The 19,244-nt window shown below is 40.1% G+C and overlaps 2 protein-coding genes and 2 long non-coding RNA genes across 33 annotated transcripts in view; 2 read left to right on the forward strand and 2 right to left on the reverse strand.

Annotated features, from left to right (window-relative positions):
- Positions 1–409: 409 nt before the first annotated feature.
- Positions 410–3,943, forward strand: myl4 (myosin, light chain 4, alkali; atrial, embryonic). Its single transcript, XM_051885576.1, has 7 exons — positions 410–643; positions 1,480–1,507; positions 1,593–1,742; positions 1,836–2,009; positions 2,196–2,273; positions 2,822–2,859; positions 2,968–3,943. Exons 1-6 carry the CDS (start codon positions 410–412, stop codon positions 2,848–2,850), a joined length of 693 nt encoding a protein of 230 aa, XP_051741536.1. The 3' UTR covers positions 2,851–2,859; positions 2,968–3,943.
- LOC127508045 (uncharacterized) lies at positions 446–1,790 on the reverse strand. 2 transcript variants are annotated; one of them, XR_007928660.1, is made up of 3 exons: positions 1,655–1,790; positions 1,017–1,165; positions 446–593 (listed from the first exon to the last, which is right to left on the reverse strand). It is a non-coding gene; the product is annotated as an uncharacterized LOC127508045 (long non-coding RNA). The 2 variants fall into 2 exon arrangements; XR_007928661.1 differs by having other exon boundaries at positions 1,017–1,209; positions 1,655–1,769.
- LOC127508046 (uncharacterized) lies at positions 2,144–18,724 on the reverse strand. Its single transcript, XR_007928662.1, has 3 exons — positions 18,148–18,724; positions 2,751–2,842; positions 2,144–2,277 (listed from the first exon to the last, which is right to left on the reverse strand). It is a non-coding gene; the product is annotated as an uncharacterized LOC127508046 (long non-coding RNA).
- maptb (microtubule-associated protein tau b) overlaps positions 10,004–19,244 on the forward strand; it is a 35,908-nt gene continuing 26,667 nt past the window's right edge. For 7 of the 29 annotated variants that reach the window (XM_051885555.1, XM_051885553.1, XM_051885548.1 and 4 more), the window contains exons 1-2: positions 10,007–10,311; positions 11,338–11,435. The gene's annotated coding sequence lies outside the window, so the exon portion shown is untranslated. Of the gene's footprint in view, positions 10,312–11,100; positions 11,175–11,337; positions 11,436–12,611; positions 12,763–19,244 lie in introns of those variants that run through there. The other 22 variants (XM_051885551.1, XM_051885544.1, XM_051885561.1 and 19 more) reach the window with 12 other exon arrangements.

Genomic DNA, 19,244 nt, shown 5'->3' on the forward strand with positions numbered 1-19,244 from the left:
GCCCTACATTTTTTTCTTGTTCAAGAAGCCATTTCACTTGGATATACGTCACAATAAGGAACAAAAGACTATTGCAGCTTCTGTTTCATGCCAACTTTAAAAGATATTTTTGGATAAAGAACATTAGAATAATCTGAAGAACCTTTTTCCACTATAAAGAACCTTTTGTGCAATGGAAAGGTTCTATGGATGTTAAAGGTTCTTTACTGAAACATAGAACCTTTATTTTTAAGAGTGTAGAAAAGAGTGCCAAACCTGTTCTAGTTAAATATCTTGCTGAAAAGTTTGAGAGCATAATTACTGTATGAACTATACTGGTTCTCATCAATATTAACATGCTAATACCATCATGCATCTGTCTCAGTGGTTTGGCTTGTGAACACTTAAGCTTCCTGTCCTTGTTTGGAGGATGATGATGGGATGGACCAACCCTCTTGATGCAGTTGGGGAGCGTTGCGCAGGGTATAAATCCTCTCAATGTTCATTCTCATCCCTGTTTTCCCTCTCACACCCTCCTGCTCGTCATCTTGGTGGAAGAATGGCTCCTAAAAAAGCTGAACTGAAGAAGGAGGCAGCAAAGCCAGCACCCCCTCCTGAACCAGAGAAACCCAAGGAGCCTCAGTTTGACCCAAAAAGCATCAAGGTATATGCACACTTATGTTTTTGCCTGTATTCCAATTTTACTAAGAGCTCAGTGTTAGATCATCAATCAATTGAAAAACTGATTTTGATTGTGTTGTTCATCAGCAGAACTTTAATTAATCTTAGAAAATGTTTCATAGATTACTGCATTTGGTTTGATATCAAAAAACCTATTCTTGGCATTTATGAGGACTGAAACATTCCCACCTTGATGTCTTGATGAGTTAAAAACATTTAGATATTGATTGGTCTAACCTTGTTATATGTGATATTATGTGCCCTAAACAACATCATGTCTCAAATCAATGGTGAGTGAGTGCCTATGTGAAGACGTTATAAACTGATCTGAGACCACATATGTAACTTTAACTAACCTGATGGTCAGAAATGGGGTCTGGAGAGTGGAAGCTTGTCTGAGGCCAGTATGAAAGAGCCTCCATGTGGTCATACAGCCTTCCATGCCGATGTATCCCATATTACAGATTAGCATTTCTGTCCTCTTGTCTGAGTGGGTCTCTCTGTCCTGTAGACAAAACGGATGGGGTTTCACTGTAATTCCCTCTGGTCCTAGAACAGACGTTTGTTATTCTTAGTCTCAATGAGTAGGGGAACAGCTGACTTTTGTTGAATGACCCCAGAAAGCTTCGTTAGAGAATTACGAACATCTGTATTTCCATTGATATTGGCCATTGTTAACTGCATTATGTGGTTATTATAATACTGTTTGAAAAAAAAAAAAAATCCACTTTACCATTACTTACAGTACATTAATGTCAATAATGCTAATTAATCAACTTCCTTATAAAAGTTCCCTAAATTCTTTTTTTTCCTCCCCAGGTTGAGTTTACAGCTGACCAGATTGAAGGTAAACATATGCAAAATGAACTAGACCTAAATTGATTTTTTCATATCTCTTCCTCATACAATATTGTAATATCCTATCCACACAGAATTTAAAGAGGCCTTCATGCTATTTGACAGAACACCTACTGGTGAAATGAAGATCACTTACGCCCAGTGTGGGGATGTCATGAGGGCGCTGGGTCAGAATCCTACAAATGCTGAGGTCATCAAAGTACTTGGCAAACCCAAACCTGAGGGTGAGAGGAATAAACTTTGCTTGTCAGGCTAAACATTGCACAATTAAAATGAATAATTTTTTAAAATGTGTTTGCTATACTCATTTTCTGTAGAAATGAACACCAAACTGATTGACTTCGAGACTTTCCTGCCTATGTTCCAACATGTGTCCAGGTCCAAAGATCAGGGCACGTTTGAGGACTTTGTTGAGGGTCTGCGAGTCTTTGACAAGGAAGGAAATGGCACTGTAATGGGTGCCGAACTTCGCCATGTACTTGCAACGTTGGGTAAATTCAAAACATACAAAAACAGCTCCATTACTAATAAACCCAATGAGTGCTTTGTTGAATTAGGAAGAGATTTATTGGAACATAAGCAGCTTGTTAGGTGTTTGGCTGGTTTTTACATATTTACCTTGAGATTAACACCACCTGAAACAAGCGCCCACGGAGTATCACATGTCTTGCCTGCAGGTGAGAAGATGACGGAATCAGAGGTAGAACAGCTGATGGCAGGACAGGAAGATGCAAACGGCTGTGTCAACTATGAAGGTCTCTGAAGTTTTTTAAGAAACACATTTATTCAGCCAGGATGTATTGATCAAAAGTGACAGTAAAGACTTTTACATTGTTAACAAAAATTCAATTTCAAATAAATGCTTTTCTTTTGAATTTTTCATTCCTTAGAATCCTAATAAATGTATCACGGTTTTCACAAAAATATTAAGCAGCACAGCTGTTTTCAACACTGATAATAATAAATGTTTCTTGTGAATACATATATGTTTTTATTCAGCATATCAGAATGATTTCTGAAGGATCATGTGACACAGAGTAATGATGTTGAAAATTCAGATTTACCATCACAGGAATAAATTACATTTTAAAATATATTCAAATAAAAAACAGTAATTTTAAATTGTAATAATATTGCACAATATTACTATTTTAATGATTTAAAAATAAAAGCAGCCTTGATGAACAATGAACATAAGAGACTTTTTTCACAAACATAAAAAAAAATCGTACCCATATTTGCCTCTGATCTGTCTTTGCTTTGCAGTATCGATAATCTTGTCTTTTTTCCTTTTCTCCCACAGCATTTGTTAAACACATCATGGCTGGGTAAACAAATAAGGTCAGTGGTGGTTATGAATTGTAAATTCAATGATATTTGCTCATCCACGTTTACTGTTTCAAAAGGAAATGAGAAAGAATCTGAATGTCTTCTCACATTTCCCCCTAGGCACTAATGTGACTGTCCTCTGCAGTTATCAACAGTCCTTCAGCCCAGCTCTCTGCTCTCTAATGCCCTTGAACTAGTTTTCCTGTATGAGATTTAGTCTTTGCATTTTTTTTTTTTTTTTTTTTACTTGTGTTGCATGGTTTCTGGTCTGAAAAAGCACATTTTAGGTACTCCAGATTTGATTCTTGATCATCTGGTAAATGCTTTTGAATGCTTTTAGACAGGACCATGCCCAGGGTCATAATTCGTCTCTGGTCTGAGTACTCGATTCTGATTGGCTGGAAGATGTGCATTAAAACCATTTCATTCACAGGTTGTTCCAAGTCAGTTTATTCACTGTTCTGTATTAATGCGCTGCTTTCATTTAAGCACACACACAAACACGTCACTCGCACATAGAAAGCACAGAAACTGGTTGTCAACGCTGCCCTGTGACATTTATTAATAAATTAGCTTTGCTACTGAATCAATGCATTATATTACGATTGACCAATCAGAATCCAGTAGCCTCTTCAAGAGTGGTTAGATTTTTGTCTGTAAACACACTTGATTATGTTACAGACAGCTCATCCACACGGATTAATGATGGACATGTATGGGTCCACAGCTGACAAGTGTTAACTTACAGACCAGAACAGCTCTCTAAAGGCTATTGTATTTTCCTTGCGTGTCCTTGAGGCTCATGGCAACGGAGATATTGTCATTTGTTTCTCTTATTGTTGGTCTTGACTGGAACGCAAGCATCTCCTTTGATTTTTCAACACAATGATGAATAAATAGCATATTAGCTTCAGCTGTGTCCTGTAGGATTGAGAAACAGTGAGGCAGAGCAGGCTATTGTGTTACCGACACATGGAGAGGGAAGACACACAAAACACGGTCTATAAGCAGAAGTACAAAAAGGGATTGTTCTCTGTATCACTGTGATGATTTTCATGCTAAATATATCTACAGCCTGAAATAAACTGCTACTTCCTGTTATGTTGCCAGGATACCTTTATAATCACAGTTGGAATAACAATGTTAAATTCATTTTGTCTGACTGGGGCCCTCTACACTATCATGTAGTCAAAGTGTATTATTCTCATAAAACAGATTTTCAACAACACCAAAACAAGATGCTGCTCACTGCAGAGCCAGTGGGTGGAGCTAATTTTCTGGGCCTAATCAGTGGAGCTAAAAGGTCCAACCTTTTATATTGAAGTATTTATTATAAATGATTTATTTGTGTACACTTTTTTAAATTCATTTACATATCTTTAATCAAAATAATTTCTTCTCCCATTTGCAGCAACATCTCTTCTCTTCTCTAATTAGTGTCGTGAGGGCGGGACAACCTGTCACTCACATGCAACAGCAATAGCAAACCACAACCATCCCTTGCAATGATTTAATCTCAAGACAAAGTCATGCAAAGTCACACAAGGACACCTACATTTTTTTTCTTGTTTGTGAAGCCATTTCACTCGGATATACATCACAATACGGAAGAAAAGACTATTGCAACGTCTGTTTCATGCCGATTTTAACCCCGAACCCTATTAGGTTAAGTTCCACCCCTTAGATCCTGGACTAGGTCAAGCTCCACCCATTTGACTCTGCAGCAGAAGTGTAAAGAGTACCTGAAAATCATACTTGAGTAAAAGTGCAGATACCTTACAGCAAAAATGACTCTATTACATGTTGCTAATTCCAATATGACTTGAGTAAAAGTCTTACAGTATCTGATTAAATTATTTTACAATGTATTTTAAGTTAGGCTAGTCCTCAACAACTAAGATACATGCCAGTGAAAATAAGAAACAGTTGATTTGTAAGGAAAGAAATCACATTTATTTTGTAAAATCAAAATAAAACTGAACACCTCAAAATTGCATTAAATCAAGGTCGACACAACAGCCTCTTAAACGTCTGCAAACATCAAGTCTCAGTTAAGCTCAAGTGCTCAAAAAGGCCACAAGTAAACCAATATCCTTCAAAAAAGGTCTCTTCAATATAACGAATAAAATAATGTTACATAAAATTAACTAGTCAAAGTCTTCTTGCACTGAATGTGCTGGTTTCAGCCTCATTACTGGCTGCAGTCATGACCTCATCTCACATATGAAACACCTAAAATTCAGCAACTACCTGCTAATGACCTAGCATTCTTTGTTGACAAGCTTGGGTAAGGGCAAAACACACAAGATATAGTACCTTAAATGCCCTGTGGATTGCGATATCACATCTTTTGCAGAAATAAAATGCTGCAGAAAAAGTTAGGTGTCGTGCAAAATGTAGTCTCAGCCTCAGGTGTCACACCCACGGACCGTTGGCTGAACGTCTGATGCATATGGCACACTTATCTGGAAACACTTTAGGAGTTTCAAAGTCGTCATCTGGTTGGTTGAATTCTACAGGATGTCCGGGTGACGTGTGCGTCGCGTCATGTTTACAACTGTGACAGTGAGCGCTTACCAGGATCAGCTAAACGCTGGATTTTCAAAAGTATGTGAAGTTCGCGGCACCATTGTTGCAGTAAACTTGCCCAACTTTCTTGAATGAATAATTTATTAGATGCACGCCGGTCTGCACAGAGCCTGTTCAAACGGCCTGGCAGTGCACCACTGTTATAGCGGACATAATAAAAAACAAACATTCTCAAAAAGAGAGCAATTTCCCTCTTCCACCCCTCACGTGCACCACAGTTCCTCACAGCAACTCGGTGCTCAAACCAATCCAGCCCCTTGCCACGCGGGCCGAGGCCTGGCAGGCCATCCCCGGAGTGTCAACTTGGGTAATAAACATAGTAAAACGGGGTTATGCACTCCAATTTGCTCAACGGACCGAGGCGCTCCGAGGTGAACACTATGCTGGCAAAAGGAGCCATAGAAGTGGTTCCCCCGGCATTGAGCGAGTCAGGCGTCTACAGCCGATACTTCCTCGTTCCCAAAAAGGATGGTGGTCTCAGACCCATCCTCGACCTCAGATGTTTGAATCGGGCCCTAATAAAGCGCTCATTCAAAACGATCACTTTGAAACAGATCTTCTCGCAAATTCACCCAGGAGACTGGTTCTTTTCCCTGGATCTGAAAGATGCTTACTTTCTCATCCAGATAGCCCCCCATCACAGACGATTCCTGAAATTCGCCTTCGAGGGGGTGGCGTATCAATACAAGGTCCTTCCGTTCTGGCTATCTCTGGCTCCCTGCACTTTTACGAAGTGCATGGATGCGGCTCTCTCCCCTCTGAGACAAATGAGCGAACGCATACTCTACTACCTCGACGACTGGCTCATTCTGGCCCAGTCAGAGGTGGAGCTGTTGTCACACAGGTCCCTCCTCCTCAGCCACTTAGAGTGCTTGGGGCTCAGGGTCAGTTTTCCCAAGAGCTCATTATCTCCCACCCAACGTATCTTGTTCCTGGGGATAATTCTCGACTTGACCTGCATGAGGGCCGTAGTCTCGCCAGAGCGATCCCTGGCCATTCAGCAGCTCATGGAAACTTTTGCACCCGGAAACTCTCTGAAGCTCAGAGCATTTCAGAAGATGCTAGGTCTCATGAGCTCAGCATCATCAGCCCTGCAGTTGGGTTTGCTCCGTATGCACCCACTGCAGTTCTGGCTGAAACCGCGGGTCCCGCCCCAAGCCTGGCAGCACGATTGTTGCTTGCTCAAAGTGAACCAGGTATGCGTTGCAACCCTGGGTCCTTGGATGAACCCCCGCTGGTTCAAACAGGGTGTGGCTGTAGGGACTATGTGCAAGAGGAAAGTTGTTTTCACAGACACCTCCAAGATGGGCTGGGGAGCTCTGTGCGACGGCCACTCGGCCTTCGGCGCTTGAAGCAGCCAGGAAAGCGAGCTTCATTTCAACCGCCTGGAAATTATGGCGTATATCAAGCTCGCCAGTCTTTCCTTCCTCTCCTGGCGGGACACCATGTCCTGGTCAGATCAGACAACATGACAGTGCTGTCCTTCATAAACCACCAAGGCGGGCTCTCGTCCAAGCCCCTCTTCGCTCTAGCGAAAACTGTCCTAGAGTGGGCCCAACTCAACCTGCTCTCACTGAGGGCAGCGCATATTCAGGGCATACTGAACAAGAGGGTGGACATGTTGTCCTGGAACAACCTTTCCTCAGAGGAATGGTCGCTCCACCCCCTCTTAGTTCAGAAAATTTGGGATGCCTTCGGGAGGGTAGAGGTCGACCTCTTCACCTCAGAAGACAACTATCATTGCCCAATTTATTTTTCAAAGACCAGAGATGCGCTGGCCCACGACTGGCCCAGCCTCCTCCTGTACGCTTTTCCCCCGATCGCTCTGATTCCCCAGGTTATCAAATGAATCAGGAAGGGTGCCCACAAAGTTCTTTTGGTGGCTCCTCTATGTAGGAGCCAACCATGGTTTTCGGACCTGTCTCAGCTATCGTCCATGGAACCATGGCCGATTGCCCTGAGACGAGATCACCTCTCTCAAGCGGGAGGGACAATATGGCACCCCAGACCCGAGCTGTGGGATCTCCATGTGTGGTTTCTTGACGGGAGCCTTCAAACCTCCCTGAGAACGTCCGAAACACTATCTCACAAGCTAGAGCTCCGTCAACGAGACGGCTCTACTCCCTAAAATGGTCAGTCTTTGCTGCCTGGTGTACAGCCCGGAACGAAGACCCATTTACTTGTGATATATCCCTGATATTGTCCTTCCTTCAAGACTTAATGGATAGGGGCCGTACTCCCTCTACCCTTAAAGTCTATGTCGCTGCTATAGCGGCCTCCCATGCTCCCGTAGCAGGGCAGTCAGTAGGGAGAAACAACCTTGTTGTTCGCTTCCTAAAGGGATCTAGGAGGCTAAACCCTCCTCGCCCCCGCACAGTTTCTACCTGGGACCTGTCTTTGGTTCTTAGAGGTCTTAAGGGCCCTCCTTTTGAACCACTCCAGACTGCAGACTAACGTCCCCTATTGCTAAAAACCGCCTAATTGCTAGCCTTAGCATCGGTTAAGCGAGTGGGGGATTTGCAGGCGCTCTCTGTGAGGCCCTCCTGTCTTGAATTCAGGCTTAACGACTCCAAAGTCGTCCTAAAACCAAGACATGGATACGTCCCGAAGGTCGTATCCACCCCTTTTAGGGTGCAGATGGTCATTCTCTCTGCACTTCCTCCTTCCCAGGATGAGATGGAGTTGAACCTACTCTGTCCCATCAGGGCCCTGAGGGCCTACATCGATCGTTCCGCTTTTTTTTGTCAGTCGGAACAACTTTTTGTCTGGTTGAAAGGTCTTCTGGTCACGAAGCCCAGGTTATCCAGATGGATAGTTGATGCTATAGCGCTCACTTACTCCTCCTTAGGCCTGCAATGTCCTATAGGCGTTAAAGCGCACTCCACAAGAGGCATGGCCTCTTCTTGGGCATGGTCCACTGGCGTGTCCATCGCGGAAATCTGTGAGGCGGTCAGGTTGTCAGGTTTTGTAACCTAGACGTTCCTGCGTTGCAAACACAGGTTCTCTCTGCATAAGCCTCACCAATGTGACCAGCTTATGAAACTTTGTCTACGGCCCTGACCAAGTCCGGGTAGTTGTGTATTTTTCTGTTCCCTATATATGCTCTAGGCCCCTAGACTGTATGGGAATGGGAGGATGACTACAGTGTCCCCAGCTTTTTCCGGGGTGCATTATACTATGTGCATCCGCTGCAAGCCCTTCTTAATGCTCCACTCGAATGCTCTGTCGTCCCCCCCTTCATAGCACGGCGTGATTGTATTGTCCCCGTTGCATCTTGCCTAAAGGCAGACGATGCAGTACGAGTGTAGTATCGAAAGGGAACGTACTCGGTTACTAACATAACCTCGGTCCCCTTAAATACAGAACGAGTACTGCCTACTTTGCCGTGCTATTCATAGGACGCCTCGTGTCGTCGCTTGAGATTAATTAAATCAGTTTGCAAAGGTGAGACGGCCGCTTATATAGCCCGATACCCCACCCATTTTGGCGGGCTCGAGCGGGCTCGCTCACCATTGGCTCGCGCGGTTGAGTTCGTTTACTTAAACTCCATGAACCAATGGCCATGCAGTTTCACTGCATGATTGAAAAAGGCTTCAGACATCAGTGAAAATAGGAGTTTCCCCCGTTGCGTCTTTCCTAAAGGCAGATGACGCAGTACTCGTTCCGTATCTAAGGGAACCGAGGTTACTTTAGTAACCAAGTACGTTATCTTACTAACATAATATCTTGTTCTTGTTTTGTTATAGTGGAGACTGGGCTAGTTGTCACACTTATGGACAAGTTTCGACACTGTCTATACAGAATAGACACATACCTTAAATCAGAACACACAAAACAAAACAAACAAACAAACAAAAAAAAAACTATTGACAATTTCCAAACATATTGCCCTGGAAAAAGATCACACACTGACCTAATAGTGTGGCATTACAACTTTTTCAGCTAAATTTGAACAGTAATGATGAATTATGAACACAAAATGATTATGTAACAACAAAAATGTAAAAACGCAACTAGCACAAAAAAGTTGTAATTTTTAAATTACACAACCTACTTATACTACAAAAATATGATATTACAATACTTTATTTTATTACAGTTTTAATTTAAGAGTTTTAAACTACAGTAAGTGAAACTAACAAAGGCATTGAAAAAATTTTAATATGTATTTTATTTCTCATTAAGCCAGTTTGTATATCAAATCAAGTAATGTTATTGATGTGTGAAGTACAAAAATCAGTTACAACCTTTCAGAGGAAGATCATAGATCCAGTCACATTGACAGAGCAGAGACGCCATCTAATGGCAAAAAGTGTTTGTGACAGCCAGACTTCATTTTCTGTAGGAAAGAACCATCATTTGAAGCATGAAATGTTGATGTATCAAAGCATATTGAATAAAGAGAGGTTTAAAAATCCAATACAGGAAGACAAGTCAATTCAACAAACATTATCAGGCCATTAGCTGTCTCTCTCATAGACAAACCTTAAAATGTAAGAAAAATGCCAACTCATTCACAAGTGGGCTGGTTGCTGAGCAACTCCCTCCCAAGCCCAACCTTAACTAAGCACTCCACTGGCTTTCATACAAGCATCTCACACATCTGAAGAACACAGGGACACAGACAACATCAATATAGCATTGCTTGTTTTCATATTCTAAAAAAATCTATAGTATTGTTTTTGCATGTAAGAGATCAAGATTGCCTGCTTAGCAATAGGAAGGAGGAGAATTTACAGTACATTTGATCTCGCAGTTTCTCTGTCTTTGGGGGGAAAACACCAGCAGATTGTGCAGCGGTTAAACAGAAGAACTCTTAAAGACACAAGGACTCTATTGTTTATGTGAAGGTGTCCAGGTGAAGGACTTGGCTTGGTATGTAAATCTGGGGAATATGGATGAATTTGGGGGGCGGATGGTGCAGTGTGTGTGTGTGTGTGTGTGTGTGTGTGTGTTTATCATGTTTGTTTAAGATTAGACTGTGAAAATACATGGGGCATGATCATATAAAGCATACAGTTTATAAACAGAAATGGTGCTGAAATAATATTACAATGTGCTGCATTGTGCAGTGAATCAGCAAGAATCTGGAGTTATTGAAAGTACTGGCACAGTCAAACTGACCCAAACATCTAACAAAATAACTGGAGAACTATGTTTTATACAAATACTAGGACAAAGTAAAAAATAAAACATAGTAAAAATAAAAATAAAATAGTCTCTTTTTTGTCTAGTCAGTCACACACTTATATAGCCTACAACTTGATTTACTCTGTGATTGTAAATGTAGGATTTCTTTTCAATTATATTGATCTTATATTGATCTTAGAATTTGAGGTTTAGCAAAGGCACTTGAATTCTTTAAGCTATCTTATATCCTTTAGGGAACTATGGAAAGAAAGCACCAAGAGCACAAACAGACAAATATTGATCACTCAGCGCACATTTTCAAATATGAGCTTTGGAATGGCCACCTTTGACCTTTATGACCACATTTAAGTTTACTCACATCAGCTAACTTTAACTTAAAGTTTTTTTGGACAAAATCTTAATCATGAATCATGATAGGAAACTGAGGTCTGGGAAGAACTTCCAGGAAGCTGCTAATGGGGCCTGTAAAAATATATTTTTTTTTTCTAAAAAAGCATGTTTTCCTTCACACAGTATATATAAAGGTCACTGTATAAGGATTTACGTTTAAGGCATCAAAAAGTTGAAGGTGTTTTTGTCATCATACGGTAAGAAAGCATCTGACCATAAATAAATTGATATATCTTTTCTAATATTGATTCAAGTACCGACATTATCAAATAAGATATAATACAACACACAATCATTCGGTTAGTTGTGTGCAAATATGATAGAAATGATCCTGACATCATTCTCGCTCTTGCTCTCTAGCGCCATCCTCCCTTTGCAGGACGCTGAAGGATTTGTCAGGCTTTTCTCACTGGCTGACTGCTGCAGTTGGACAGACAATAACTCAGTGTGCCACAGAGGTAAGTCAACTCGGTTTACAAACTCAAACACTTGTATTTAATAGCGATGCATCTTTTATCATGTAATGAACAATGTTCATAAACCTTATCACAGTTTTTATTTCCTCTAACCAGTGTATTAGTCATAGGATGTTAGTGAATCCGACTGTTGGGTGTGTGACTGAGACATCATGGGCCTTCTTTTCTTCATAGACTGATTTTTAAAAAGAAACACCATGCATGTCATTTCACTGAGATTGCATCGATAAGGAATGCAAATTAATTTGATTGCTTTCTTTATGCATTTGTAGCTACTTATTTTCATGGATGCACAATATAGACAATAATCATTTATTTTCATTCAAAGAATATTAAATTCCTTTTTTTTTTTTTTTTTTTTTTTTTTGCATGACGTGCATTGTATCGTAGAAATCTCGAGGCAGTGTGGCGATAGACTCATGCAATGCTTCACGCGCACGCGGTTTGCCGGTGTGGAAAAACCTAGAAGTATGAGACTGATGGAGCATAATGTGGCTCACGCCGGTGTGCTAAGACTGTCTGGATGAAAAGTGCCAGGTTTTTCTAAAGGTATTTTGTGGTCATAACGAATGACAAATCGATAATCGGGATTTTTGCGGCTTTTGCACGCGGACCTGATCAGTCTGAAAGCGATAAACGGACTCGACATGTCGCTGATCCTCCGGTGTAAAGGGATTTTCGCAGTTTGCTCTCTGTTGAAAATGGTGCTGATGTTGCATGTGGATGGTTTGTCATGGTTACTTATAGAATCTGCAAGGCTCTCCCTTATCTGTAAATTTAAACTGATTTAAAGCGTAAGCTTTATGAAAGAACCCCCTTTTCTTTATTCCTACGGGAACACCGCTTATTGAAGATGCTGACCTTTGTAACGCCACATGGTGCTTTTGTCTGGGAGACTCTGCAAATACAAGTCTTTCGAATAATAATAACATTAATAAAAACATTTTATAGAGTGACATTACAATATACGACTTTTTCTATGCTAATGACAAAGGGAGGCAACAAGCCTGGATCGTAATATTTATACATTTTCTCTATTCTATCTTGTATTGCTTCAGTTTACACGTAATTGATCATTAAACATAAAAAAAAAACCCACTTTTTTTTTTTTTTTTCATTTTTATTATTTGTATGTGGATGTATAGACTTGATTCTGCATTTTCAAGGCAGCGGACACACCTTGCTCCCCCGCCCTCCCCGTCTCTCTCCCTCTCTCGCTCGCGCGCTCTCTTCCGCGCCCTTTCTCTCTCCATCTCATCACGGCTGTTGCTCTGCCACACTCTCATCATCCGCGCCCATTGTTCGCTTCGTAAGTACTGTCTCTTTTTGAAAATGAACATTATAAATTTTAAAATCTTTACTGTAGCGTTTTGAACGTAACGGTCGAAATTCACGTCTGCATCTTCACCACTTCCTCCCCCACGCCCATCTCTGCTGAACATGCCGCCTGTCTTTAGCCCAACGACACTGTCGCCTTCATTATGAAGGATTTCATTTTTTATAGCCTGCTATTTAAAGATTACGAAATGACATTTGCTGATGGTATTTCACCATGGCTTAATAGAACGCTGTGGCTTTTATTGGAGAAATTAATCGATATATAACGGGCGGTTGGTATTCTGTCAGTGAATGTATACCTGTCTTTACATATCATAACACGTGATAGGTCTAGATAGCTAAACCTAATTAATAGACAAGTCATTTTTAGGAAAAGCCTTTAGATTTTGGAAAAAAAGATATCTTTCTTCTTCACTTTTTTGTAGAACTGAAGTTAATCCTCAGGTTCTAGTTTTAGGATGCCATTTGCAGTCTGCAATCTATAGAATAAAAGCAAAAAAGTTAATATTTAAATGTCTAGATGGAGAAGAAAAATAAGGTTTATTTATATAGAGCTTTTCCATAGCTCAAGGTCGCTTTACATAGTGCTATACAATACATTTGTATATAGGGGGTTGCTATTGCATACATAAAATACAGATGCAGAATTTGCCCTAATGAAGACTACAACTGCAAAAAACCTCATCAGTATTATTCTGACAGTAGCAATTAAGACACATGGAACATTTGGTAAATCGGATTCAGTTTACAGACCATGCAATGAAGCGTGTGTTTCTCCTGTCGGACAACCGCCTGTTACTCGCTTTTCAGTTCCACACTGTTGATCACTTTATAATTTTAAAACAGAGGATGGACTCAAACTGCATTTCTCTTTCAATTTAAAGGTACACTATGTAAACTTTTGGCCCTCTAGTGGTTAAAAAAACTGCATGCACTTTGAGGAAGAACATTGTTTTGGTTGTGCGTTGGCTCTGTGTGACTGTGCGGATGAAAATGTTTATCCTACTGCTCATAAAACATTCACTACTAGGCTAAAGAGATATAACCAGTTTATATGGAAAGGATCTCAAGCTGAATAGCTGAAGATGCTATTGTAGCTACAACCATTTAATAGACACTTTACTTCTTTGAAAATAAATTCCATCACAGCACTACTACAACAACCATAATGAAATGACCCTTCACAATAGATAATGCTTTACAATGAACTCTACGACAATTTATCTGTTCAATAAAATACCTTACTCACCCATCAAGTAATAAAAATGGCATCTCCGCATCGCTTTTACAACATTTCAAACCTAATGCGTCAAAGTAACCGCAGCAACTTTTCTCAAGACACGCACGGACAAGTGACGTACTGCAAGTATGTAATTTGAACACTTATAACAGGCTTATCGTAGTGAATCATCTTTCTGAACATCGCCTCTCATAATAACTGCATCATAATTTAACATAGTTCATTAAAAGTCAGAATAATAAGTCATTTTATCAACATTGTCAATAAATTTTGACCTCTAAAAACATGAATTACATTAGAGTATGTAGTGATAGACTACGTTTCATACTATATTTTGTTAGAGGGTCTCCACAAGGGGGATGAGAGCATTAGGGACCACTTTAATTTGATTAGAAGAGCCATTATCGCCCAATCAGATCTCGGGAACTTCCAGGGATATAATACGCATCTGGAGTTACCAGAACTGCTCATTGTTGTCTACAACATACGACAAACCAGATTCAACATGTTTTTGCTGCTTGAAGACAGTTCTGGTAGGCCAGATCCCATGCAGTGTGCACTGCAGTCCTGAACTCCCTGATGCACCATGGCAACAGATGACTAACTTCCTGTGTGCAGCGGCTAAAGATTACAAAAATCTGTCTTGCACACACACACACAAGCTGATTTCATGCATCTTATATTCTCTACAATGAGGCCAGTTGAATAGTTCAGAATGTCTGTGCCTCACAGCTATCTGCATTCGCACACATTTTGTCGCTGGATGTATATCACCAGACTGACATTTTACTCTTCTTGCCAGCATCTGTACGACACATGTTCACGTAAATGCCAGCCGTCCTTTTCGGGGACTGAATATTTTCATATGCTAAGTGGATCATGCTGTTATCAGCAGCAATTTCGTCTGGCAGCATGAACATTATTTCAAGTCGGCCAGAATCTGTGCACACAAACAGTCAAACACACACTGACTCCTCTGCCAGTCGGTTAATTTAATGTCCAGATTCAGTTCAGTGAGGTGTGATCTGAACTCTTGTGGAGAGTCTGGGCTGCGGGTCCAGAAACCACATGGCAGATGGGAAGGTTCTGTCTCTCGGTTAGATCAAGGACATCTCTGCGGTTTGAGCATGTGTGACACGGGCAAATCACAGCAGCTCTGTTTATGCATAAATGAGGTTTAATGCATTCTCATAGTAATACACATTGTCTTTGAGAATGTTACTGACTTTATTAGTCTAAATAATATTGTTCTGAGCACTTTTTTTCTGTAAGATTAAATAGAATTTGCTAAATCTTGTATGAGGCTTTGGGTTAGTGCTTCTCTTAAAGGGATAGTTCACACAAAAATGAAAATACCCATCATGTCGTTTCAGACCTGTAAGACTTTCTGTCTTCTGTCGAACTCAAATGGTAAATCTTTGAAGAATATATCGGCCACTTTGTTACATAAAGTGAATTAGGAATGAAGCTATCAAGATCCAAAATGACCAAAAAAGCATCATGACTCGTGCACTATGTTCCAGATCTTCTCAGGTCATACGTTGCACTCTGCACTGTAAAAAATGATTTTGTTGTAAATAAAACAAAGATTCTTGCATGTATATAATACTATTTAAGTCTTTATTCTTCAAATTTTCACATTTAATTCAGTGTTACTTGCAGTTTCTTAGTAGTTTTTGTGACTAGCAAAATCTGAGTAAAAATTTATTCAAAGCAATTCCTACACCATTTTTTTTAACTTTTAATTATTAATTATTTATTATTCATTATGCCACATAGTCTTGGTGTTTTCATTAGACAGTGATGTACAATTTTGTGAACAAATCATTGTTTTAAATTCAGTGAATCAATTGATTTGTTCATGAATTTGACAGATCTAGTTCTCACTTACTCAGTGAGATTCAGTCCCACTGGATATCACTTCACTTTAGAGAAGATTAAGTCTCATAAATTCAGTCTCTTCCTCACACAAAGCTATAGTTTGACTTAAGAAGACATGGAATATAGTACAACAGTTGTGCGGACCACTTTTCTGATACGTTTATCTTTTTTTTTTTTTTTTTTTCGTAATTCTGGAGCTTGGTAGCTTGGCCAGCATATTTTTTTAAATATTCACCTGTTGAGCTGATGGAATAAATAAACTCGTACAGGTTTGAAAGGGTTAGTTCACCCAAAAATGAAATTTCTGTCATTAATTACTTATCCTCATGTTGATCCAAACTCGTAAGACCTTCGTTCATCTTCGGAACACAAATTAAGATATTTTTGATAAAAATCCAAGAGGTTTTTTATCTCCCATAGAAAGCAACGAAATTACCACATTCAAGGTCTGGAGAGGTAGCAAACACTTCGTTAAAATAGTCAACGTGACTACAGTTGACTATTTGACTACAGTTGACTTAAATGTAGTAATTTCGTTTCTTTCTGTGGGAGATAAAAAACCTCTTGGATTTCATCAAAAAATATCTTAATTTGTGTTCTGAAGATGAATGAAGGTCTTGTGGGTTTGGAACGACATGAGGGTGAGTACTTCATGACAGAAATTTCATTTTTGGGTGAATTAACCCTTTAAATGCATTAGGATGATTTTTGGGTGGGACAGTGAAAGGATAAGCTCTTAAACACTGTTTACCAGTTGAGCTTACTGGCTGATGCAAGCATGCTACATTACTTGAGGCAATACTGAACATTTTCTTGATTAGGCTGCACTTGCCACGCACTTGGCACGTGGAGACATGCAGCCATCATCCTCACTGATCCTGTTGCCCAGTGCTGGAGCTCTGCGGAAACAGACAGAGAGAAAAAGACGGACTAAAGGGTGGAGACATGAGATGGAGAGATGGCTGCACACTTCTGAAGTGATGCTGCAATCTGCGCTGCTAGATGGGATGGACAAAACTAGGTCAGAGGCAGAGAGGCACCCAACTGTGTAAGGACAGGGAATCTAGCAGAGTTGCTGCCCTTCGACAACAACCAAAGTGCAAACACAATATTTACTTCTCTACAAATTGTAAAAATAATCAACAATTTAGTGCTGAGCTGCCCTCGGGAAGTAGTTTCATTTGAGTGGAATTCGGTGTTCGTTCTTTGCTGCTGCATTGTTGCCGAGGCATTCCAGAACCATCTCCCGGACACTTCAATTACATGGCGCACAGGGCACTTATGTAATTGGTCTGCCTGAAAAACTGAGACAGACTCATAAATTTAGTGAACAGAACAGAAACGCTGAGCTGGAGAGGAGAGTCTGGTTAATTTAACACTGAGAGTCTCTCTGGGCTGTTAAAGGGGATCGATGATAAACAAGTATTTTAGTAGTATTTTAGTTACAGGAGGGCAATGACCACCCAGATATGGAACTGCGTTCAGAGTAAACCAGCATAGTGAGTGGATTTCTGTTAACCTAAACGTAACAACTATTATGATGTAGACCCAGCAGATTTTTGTGTAGAGTATTCTTTAAGTGACTGTTAGATGGCGGTAAAGCAGTTAAATTAAATTACATATATTGTGCATCCCTACAAAAAAAAAAAAAAAATGTTGGCCAAGACTTGATTTTATTGATTGGATAGTGATGAGTGATCTCTATGACAGGTTATTGGAGGGGAGGAGATGAAAAATAAGAGAGCTTTGAGATGTCAGTCCATAAAGTCTTCAGGGCAGGCAAGTTATTACATTTTAAAAGATTACAAGGACATTTTTTCCTTTGGAATAACATGACCAGATTAATCATTTACAATAAAACAAGGAATGTTTATTAAGAAAGAAGTGATAGAGGGTTAACTTCTTGTTGACGTTAATGAAAACCTCAATGTATTAGTGGCTTGGAAGGTAGACAAGCCACAATAGACTGCAAACGGATGGATTACAAATAATGAATTTTAAAGCCACAAGGGGCTAACAAGACATTAACCTTTATTACGCAGGACAGATAGAGATTCTTTGTGCTAGAAAAGCTGGTACATGGATTATAAACCTTCTGAGGGACCAACCTAGTGAAATGATGGTGAATTTATTGTGTTTTTGTGTGGGAATTCAGCATTTTGACTTGCTGGACTGGTTGCCGTGGAAGCAAGAAATGTCTTTGAGAGCATTATGGTTGTTCATATCTTTACTCACCAGGTTTTCTTCTGTTGTTTGGCCTATATTTATTGAAGTCGGCCGCTCCATTGATTTCTCCTTTAATTGTATCAGCTGGGATCTGTAAACGTCTGCACTTTCTTCACATTCTCTAGGCCAGCAGGATGTTTGCCTCATTTTCTGCCCTTGCTAAGGGCTGTACATTTACCGACAAGGCCTAATTACAGAAACAGACATACATGAGGTTACACAAGGTTATGGATCGCCATGTCATCAAGTTGTTGCACACACCCCCCCCTAACTCCTGGTATCTGGTGTATGGGGTTTGACAGATGGCCATTTTTCCAATTGAATGAGCAAAAGTCGAGTCAGTTTAGCAGAAAAACGGACAATCCTCACCACACCAGGACCACTGACAGGTTACATAGCATCACGTTTAACACGCATCACTGAATCAATGTCATGCCTTATTGAAAACTGGCCACTGGTTCTTCAATATATGACGACGTTGACCACGTTTATACCTGATATTAGCATCCAATCATAAGAGAACAGCGTTAAACTTTTCCAACTATGTACGGCTTTAAAAGAAAACAACTGTTTGATTGGAAAAGGCTCAAACAAAAGGCCCTGCCAAAAGGTTTCATCCACATCGCAGGTTATTCTGTTAAAGAACAACCATCTTAGACAGGACGAGACAGAATGACAGCCATGTGACAGTTTGTTTTATTTTAAATGCTGTTTAGGGTGGGAATTTACTGTAGATTATGTAAATTAATTATATATTTTATCACATTATATTATTTGAATAACATTGACTTTACCAAAAATGCGCCTTTTGTATCAACCTGGTTTAGACTTTAGGATGTTCTGGACTGATAAAACCCATTTGATTTGGTCTCTCGCATTGCGTTCCCCTGAGGAACGTTCCATTCTCTCGCAAAAGCACTGAAATATAGATTGCCCTCCAACCACATACTATTTCCATCACAAAAGTTTACTGAAGTGGGCACAAACGTTTTGTGAGAGAATGCAAAAGCATTGAAATAATTTTTTTCTTAGCTAATTTTTTTTTTTAACCATTGCCATGTCCCTGTAAGGGCTCTGTAGCCAATCAGATTAGAGCAAACAAAACT

The sequence above is a fragment of the Ctenopharyngodon idella genome, chromosome 3 (genome assembly GCF_019924925.1).
Source record: "Ctenopharyngodon idella isolate HZGC_01 chromosome 3, HZGC01, whole genome shotgun sequence".
Lineage (NCBI taxonomy): Eukaryota > Metazoa > Chordata > Actinopteri > Cypriniformes > Xenocyprididae > Ctenopharyngodon > Ctenopharyngodon idella.